Source organism: Anoplopoma fimbria, chromosome 10 (genome assembly GCF_027596085.1).
Source record: "Anoplopoma fimbria isolate UVic2021 breed Golden Eagle Sablefish chromosome 10, Afim_UVic_2022, whole genome shotgun sequence".
In the NCBI taxonomy this organism is placed as follows: Eukaryota; Metazoa; Chordata; class Actinopteri; order Perciformes; family Anoplopomatidae; genus Anoplopoma; species Anoplopoma fimbria.
This window is the reverse complement of record NC_072458.1, coordinates 22,753,918-22,762,421: the sequence shown is the minus strand read 5'-3', so window position 1 is coordinate 22,762,421 and position 8,504 is coordinate 22,753,918. Positions and strand designations below refer to the sequence as shown.

Below are 8,504 nucleotides of genomic sequence, written 5' to 3'. Positions count from 1 at the left end.
CTCTCAGACGAGTGTCCAGTCGCTCAGAAGAAGAAAGCTGCTGAGGATGAATCAAAAGATGAAGACCTTTATCTGCTCCAAAAAACAGTCAGTAACAGTTCTCTGATGTTAAACTAGTCTGTGCACGGAGAGTTTCCTCTATGAGCTGCTCAGTTAAAGGCGTCTGTGTGCGTTAACAGCTCTGAAAGCGAAGGTAGTCAACAGGTTAGAAAAAAAGTGTGTGTGAGCTAAATATTAAACCCCTGAACAAACAAAGTGACCGTCTGCAGGAGGAGGAGGAGGAGGAGGAGGAGGAGGAGACATCTACAGGAGGATCTTTACTCTCTGTGTCAGGAAGGTAATATTACTTTTCATAAAAATATAAATTTAAAACATGTTGCAAAGCAAAGTTCTTTCTCAAAGACGCTGCATGTGAAATCTTCTTTATCCTATAAAATAATCATTTTAGGGGATTCTTTCTGTCTTTACTGTGCAGATAAGAACAAACAAAAAAGCTTCACAAATCATGAGCTTCTAAAAGTCATTGCAATAATTAATATTATTAAAAATATTCAAACCTGCACATTATAAAGAATCAAAATCAGATCTGAAATCTGCAGGAGATTCATTTCATTTATTTAATTAGTCTTTTTTCCCTTTGAGGCCTGAAGAGGAGGCCTTCTTTGTTAAACGCTCCCTCAGTTTAAGCTGTTAGGCAACAATGTGTGGTTTCTCCTTTCTCATGTGGGAAGCAGAAGACTGAATGATATCAGTAATATCAAACGCCTTATTTCATACAAAGAGAGTTTTGCATCTCTGCAGCGAACAGAATGTGACGAGCACGGTCCTAAAACAGTCGAATGCTCATAAATATACCTGAGCTGCAGCCTGGTTGCCATGCAGACTGCAGGAGGCTGCAGCTGGAGAGGAAAAGGAAACACAAAGGTCGTTTCTGCTCCGACGGACGGAGAGGAAGCTGAAGCAGAGGAGATTTTCCATCAGTCGATAACTGAGCAGGGAACCAGAGCAGACGTTAAGCCTCGTGCATCGTGTGTTCTGTCACAAAAAGTATTTTCAAATGAGAAAATACTTCTTCATTTCATCCACTTACATTTCTAAATGGATATAGATACATTTGAAGAGATAAACATTGTTTTAAAGCAGAAAAACGTTCTCAAACTAAACATGTCTGAACCTGTCAGCCGTCTGGACGACGTGGCTGAGAATGACAACAAGCAAGAAGAATGCATCAATACATCAACATCATCATCATCATCATCATCATCATCATCATCATGTTGCAGACAGAGCAAACACACTTCTGATAAACACACATTCCTCAGAGCTGATCAGAGATCAAACTTTAGAAACCAGTGAACAAGTTTGTGCTCTTAAACTTTGTCCCAAATATTAGCATGTTAGCATGTTGACGTTAGCATTTATATATTTATATAACATTGCAATCCTTAAAATAAAGTCTGCTTTTATACCAGGCCTGTGAGTTCATACTCGTTTTAAATATATTTTATGTTCTAATAAATAAATAAATACTAATACATGTAAAGTTTAAAGTTAAAATAATGTGACTAAGTTAAGTTTGTAGATGAAGTCAGATAGTTTAACATTAGAAGCTATACAGTATACAGATTGCTCAGTATCTTTTTAAATCCATATATTAACATTCACATACATAATTAAATTGACACAGAAAAATGAAAATTAAATTTGAACATTTGATTAAACCGATTAAACAGAAAGTTAAATCCTGTTAGAAATGGTTTTGAATGTCAAGTTTCTTCCTCTTCATTTTGCAAAACCTAATTCTTCTGTTTTTCTGTTTCACGAATCAATAAATTCCATTGAACTTTATCTCCTCAAACATAGATATCAATGGAAGTATTGCTAAAGGTCAATGTGTCATGGCGGCACTTTTATATTAATTGTTATCCGTGTTCATGAACAGAACGTCAAACACCGTGACATAAGCTCAGAGGTCTTTATTCACTTTTAAAATGGAGCTTCTGTCTGAATTCCGACGTTGGAATATCTATTCTGACAACTGAACATAAAAACAATCCACGATATCCTCACACAACAGTTTGTATGATCTCTTACAAAAAGTCACTCCTCGTTTTTTCTACACAAGTCAGCAACATGTGTCAATTACAGTCTTTCAAAATAAAGTTCTGTCTTCACAGAAAACAACTTGGTTAAGTTTTGGAAATGATCAGAAAATACTTATTTGGGTTTAGGGAAAGATCGTTGTTTGGGTTGAAATACATAAAGAAGTGTCGTTACTTAAGTACAAAAGTTACATGACAAATAAATCAAGAGGAACAAACTAAAATATCGCTGTTTGTTGGACCCATCCACCTCCACTCCCTCCTTCTGCCTTCTTTATACGTCCTCGTTAAGTGGATTACATACTAAATATATTCGTAGGTTTAGCTCCTAATGCTGGATGAGACCAGCCTGGACAAACAGAGAATTTTAAGCTGCTATAAGTTTAAATTGAATGTTTAAAACACGCCAACTCGTCTGGATCTCTGGGGAGAAACCCCACCGCTGACACACACACACACACACACACACACACACACACACACACACACACACACACACACACACACACACACACACACACACACACACACACACGCACACACACACACACACACCACACACACACACACACACACACACACACACACACGTATTCTGGCTGCAGTGTCAACGAAAAAACACAAAGTCAGCAGTCTGTTGACCTTTGACACAGTGACCCTGTGAGCTCTGATGGCCCGGTGGCAACGCAGCAGCACGTCTGTGTCACTTCATTTATTTGTTTACCCTCCACTTAGATACAAATGTGATTCAATAGAGAGCAGCAGATGTAAACAGTGTGTTTTCATCGGACACCTCTGGAGCTCACACTAGATCCAGATTCTGTTTACTTCACACGGAGCTCGGATCTTGTTCTTTTCTGTAGCAAAAAGCTCTGTTAAATCACGTTTTTCCAGTTCATGGTATATAAACAGAATATAAACTACCATTCTCTGCAACTATCCTGCAACATTAGCTACTGAAGCTAAGTGCTAGCGCCGGAAACAGAGTGGTGGTCCTACTGGAGAGAAAGGTCAACAACTGAACATTTGACTGAACGGTTATCCAAATGAAGATATTTATCTGTCAGGTGTTTCTACTGTAGCAGTAGGTAAACACACACACATATATATATACATATATACACACATAGATATATATATATACACATACATACATATATATACATATATCACACACATAATATGTAAACATAGCGATATAGCATAACTGAAAATGTATTGATAGTAATAATATAATTTGCTACATTGTTATATAACTATATATATATATATATATATATATATATATATATATATAAATATCTATAACTATATAACTATTGTCTAATATGTTCTCCTCTGATGTATAAAGAGAACAGAGCTTGTCACAGACTTGGACAAGTTATCAAAGTATTTACAAAATAAATATATGTAAAAAAAAACATTTTGTTTTATACTCACAAGGAGTATTAAACATGTTACATGTGTCCCTTATGAATCAAAAACATTATACCACAAAATTTTGAGGAACATTTTTATATTTTTGGTGTTTGCTTGGGAAAAAAAAACTGACACTGACATCAGACTTGAGGACATGTTTGACGACGTACATGCTGACAATCAAACATTTTTACAGAATCAATTTAAAGATTTACCAAAGTAGAAGTCCTAAGAAGTGTATGATTCCACTTTTACACATGGTCAATAATTTCAATATTGAATTGCAATACTTTGTAGAATTGTAATAGAAAAACAAACTGAACAGCTAAACGGTTTCTCCCCTGTGGCCAGTCAAGTGTCGTTTCAGACTACCATGTTGTGTGAATTCTCTGCCACAGACAGAACAGCTGAATGGTTTCTCCCCTGTGTGGACACTCATGTGTCGTGTCAGACTACCATGCTGTGTAAATCCTCTCCCACAAACTGAACAACTGAAGGGTTTCTCTCCCGTGTGGACGACCATGTGCTGTCTCAACTGCTCCTTTTGTGCAAATCCCCTTCCACAGACTGAACATCTAAATGGTTTCTCCCCCGTGTGGACAGTCAGGTGTAGTTTCAGGTTACTGTGATGTGAGAATCCTTTGCCACAAAATGAACAACTGAACGGTTTCTCTCTTGTGTGGACAGTCAAGTGTTGTTTCAGGTTACTATGATGTGAGAATTGTTTACTACAAAGCGAACAACTGAATGGTTTCTCACCTGTGTGGACAATCAGGTGTCGTCTCAAATGGTGATTAAGTGCGAATCTCTTTCCACAAACTGAACAGCTGAACGGTTTCTCCCCGGTATGGGTTCTCACGTGTCTCACCAAATGGGCACTGGAACTGAAACTTGTTTTACAAACTGGGCAGCTGAAACGCTTTCTATCTGAATGAACTCCTAAGGGTGAGAGTTTCTGCAGATGTTCCTCATGGCCCAAACTTCTAGCTCCTTCCACACATCCGGTTTTACATTCATCATGACTTACAGGTACGTCATTGTTTTGCAGAGGGTTTGAACCCGACTGAGGTTCCACCGTCTCATCCCAATCAATACTACTGGCATCAGTCTCCGATTCAGAGGAGGAAGAAGTCTCGTCATCGGTCTCGGAGTCAGAAGAGGAAGAAGTCTCGCCATTGGTCTCAGATTCAGAGGAGGATGAATTCTCATCATGAGTAGCTGGTTGAAAAGGACAACTTGGAACCGAGTTACTGGCTGATTCTGATCCGCCACAGAGTTCCTCATCAGCGTCTGTTTTCAAATGTGCTGCCTCTTGTTTCTCCTCGTCTTGGCTCTCATGAAGCTGTGAGGACTGAGCATTCTCTCCGACATCTTCTTCAGTCTTCACAGTGATGGAAGTAAGTGAAAAGTTGATATCGGCTTCCTCTGGCTCTTGGAGCTGCTCTCCCTCCTGACATGTCCAGAGTTCCTCCTGCTCCTCTTTAATGTGTGTGGGCTCTGGATCCTCCTGGTTCAGACTGGAGGTCCACTCCTGCTGGACATCTGTGAAGAGTAATGAAATACATACACCCTTCTTAAACTGTTCATTCATGTCAACATAAAATCACTGATACCACCACTTTCTGTAACTTGGAGAGAAATGTTTTCACATTTTGTAAAATGTATTTGGATGTCATTCAAACTCAAACAAACTATTTCCTTTTGTTGAGTTAGAAAAAAGTTTTACCCGACCAATCAGATGGTTTTGTTTCACAGAATCACCTGAGAAACCGTCACTGGGAACTGTTTGGAAAAGGACAGGTATGTCCCAAAAAATACCTGCCACCTGACTGGATGAACCATCTGTCAATCAAACTCTTACCAAACCCATCAGGAGAAGAGCAAAAGGAGGCGGGTCTGAGCTGCAAGGTTTTGCTGACAATTTGAGAATCAGAGATTTAGCCATAATCTCTTTTTATTACTTCATAATTTAAGCATGAAAGCATGGTGTAATTAACAAGCAAACTAACTAGCCAGGTGCTAATTCTTCATCCACTCAGATACTGTCACAGCATAGAAAGCACTTTGCTCAATAATCAGCCATTAAGGCACAATGTTCACTATTTCTACAAACAAAACAATCAATTGATTAATAAAGAAAATAATCAGCAGACTAATCCATAATTAAAAATCTAAAAATAACTGAACTTTTACTTAATACAACAGTAAAAAACATGCTTTTACATTGACACTTGAGCAAGAATAACCAAACCATATATTATTTAATATGACATGCTCCTGCTTTAAATATACTTAAAGTACGTTCTCATGATTACACTTAACTTAAAGCTACCTATTTTCACCAATAATGCATGACTTTTGAGGTCATTGTGAACAGTAGTGATAGAAGTATTCAGATCTTTAGTACTAATACTCCACTGGAAATACTCAATCACTTTTTGACCTCACACCTATCGATTTGAACCTCTTGTTTCCCTGCATGTGAACCTGTCATAATGTGGTTTGGTTACCCAGAAGCATGTTACTCTAGTGTGAACAGAATGTGAACAAAGATGCAAGCAGCAGTTGGGGTGGACGGACCTGCTGTGGCCTGGAGCTGCGGGTTGAAAACAGCGTCCAGGAGTTTCCGTTGTCGCTCGTTCTCCTCTTTTGAACGAGAGCGTTCCTCCTCGTACTCTGCTATCGTCCTTTCAAACAGAACACAGATCTCTTCGGCCGCCGCAGTGAGTCTCTGGTTGACTAAACATCTCAGTATTTGTGCTTTGGACATTTTCACACGACGACACAGACTTATTCTGCACAAAACACCCGTCGAAACCCCCGTTTACCCTCCAAGGAAGCCGCTTCAGTTTGGTTCCGGTGCGACCTGGTTCTTCATCTTCTGGAGATTTTAGGGCAGTTTGCATCCACAATGTCTCATCACTGCCACCTTCAGGGCTTTATTCTCCCTCAGTGTATATCCATTATCAGAGAAAGAGAGACTTTGAGGCCAGAACTACAAATATAATGAGTCTTTTTTTATCTTTTTTAAATCTTTATCATCTCATTTCTGCTCAGAGTCAGGGACACTTTTTCCAGAAAATAGTGTGAACATAGGAAAGATAAAAAATTTGGAAGAAGGAAAAAGAGAAAGGTTAGACCTGAATGTCTCCCTATGATTAAAAGGGTATCGTTAAGGTGCTTGTGTAAGAGAGACTTTACAAATATTGTAGGAGCTATTTATAGGATATTAGTATTTAGTTATTTTATGCATAAGCAATATTGTTTAATTACTCTAGATGTTTGCTTATTTAGGTTAGATTGTTTGATTTATTAAGATAGCTTTTCTATTGATGGTCATTCATTTGGTTTAATAATATTTTTGTTGTTGTTTAGTATACTTAGTTTTGGGTTTGGTAATTTATTTTTAGGAGTTTTTATTTTACATTTAGGAGTAGGCAGGTATAGGACCAGCATGCACCGGGGTGGGCCTATAGTGAGAGTCAGCGACAGGATTACCTTTGTTCTTTTGTTCTTTTGTTTGTTTGCTTGTTTTGTTGGACCAAATAAATCATCAGCAACACGGAATTCTGTTTGGACAATAACTTCTTTTGCCTGCGTAAACCACAAACCCATGGTGCGTCAGTGGCCCTTTGATTTAAGTTTGTTTTGGGATTTTTGGACAATTGGCCACTACAAATATAATGAGTCTTGTTTTTCTTTTTAAAATCTTTATCATCTCATTTCTCCTCAGATTCAGGGACGCTTTTTTCAGAAAAATAGTGTGAAAATAGGAAAGATAAAAAATTTGGAAGAAGGAAAAAGAGAAAGGTTTCACAAGAAAATGATAATATCACATGTCATTTATTATATACTAGTCAGTATATTTTACAAGATTGGAATATATATGTTTCCCCTTTGTAAAGCTTTAGTACCCGTGGTTACCACTCCACTCTTTTTAAAGCCGTTTTTCCAGTGTAGTCGGGCTTACAGAAATACACAATCACTTCCTCCCTTGAACACTTATATATATATATAACATACTTATAATGTTCCCTTCGCTCTCCTTTGAATCTGCCGCTGCTGCTGATTGTAAAAGACACTTTGAGGCCAGAACTACAAATATAATTGTAGTTATTATAGTAGTTTTTCTTTTAAAAATCTTTATCATCTCATTTGTTTAGATTCAGGGATGCTTTTTCAGAAAATAGTGTGAAAATAGGAAAAATAAAACATTTGGAAGAAGGAAAAAGAGAAATGTTTATATAAGTCACAAGAAAAATGATAATATCACATGTCATTTATTATCAACTAATCAGTATATTTTACAAGATTGGAATATATATTGTTTCCCTTTGTAAAGCTTTAGTACCCGTGGTCACCAACAGGGAGCATCAGTGTTTAGCCTGTTTCTTTTGTAACCCTAATTCACTTTCTTCTCCTTTCTCTCTGGATTCTCTAAAATAAGGTTGAACATCTGCTCGTGGAAAAGATGCAGATGTTGTCAACGACCGAGAGATTGAAGATTCTGCGGTTGTATTCGACATGCTGACATGATGTTAAGGCTTAAGGCTTTGCTGAAAAGTTACTCTGCAATAAATTATAATAATAAGATCAAATACAAGCAGTAGAACAAGAAATGAAGTCGATGACAAAAAGAAAAGATAACAGATTTTAAATATATATAATAGATTCATCAGAAAAATTGGGCAAAATGTGTGAAAGCTATGTGTGTAAGTGGGCTGGTCAAACTTTTAGTGTATATATATGTGTGTGTGTGTGTGTGTGTGTGTGTGTGTGTGTGTGTGTGTGTGTGTGTGTGTGTGTGTGTGTGTGTGTGTGTATAATTGTGTGTGTGTGTATAATTGTTTAGTTGTCACAGTAAGGGGTGCTTGAGTGCAAATACGCAATAAATAAATGAGGACAAGTTGTGAAATGATCCTCTACAGGTCAGGTTTTACAACCATTATCTCTTCATCAGATTGATCCTGTGATTAAACATTT

The 8,504-nt window shown here is 37.5% G+C and overlaps 1 protein-coding gene across 1 annotated transcript; it reads right to left on the bottom strand.

Moving 5' to 3' along the window:
- Positions 1 to 3,397: 3,397 nt before the first annotated feature.
- Positions 3,398 to 6,349, bottom strand: LOC129096879 (zinc finger protein 771-like). The gene is made up of 2 exons (XM_054605563.1): positions 6,102 to 6,349; positions 3,398 to 5,063 (listed from the first exon to the last, which is right to left on the bottom strand). Exons 1-2 carry the CDS (start codon positions 6,289 to 6,291, stop codon positions 3,847 to 3,849), a joined length of 1,407 nt encoding a protein of 468 aa, XP_054461538.1. The 5' UTR covers positions 6,292 to 6,349; the 3' UTR covers positions 3,398 to 3,846.
- Positions 6,350 to 8,504: the final 2,155 nt, after the last annotated feature.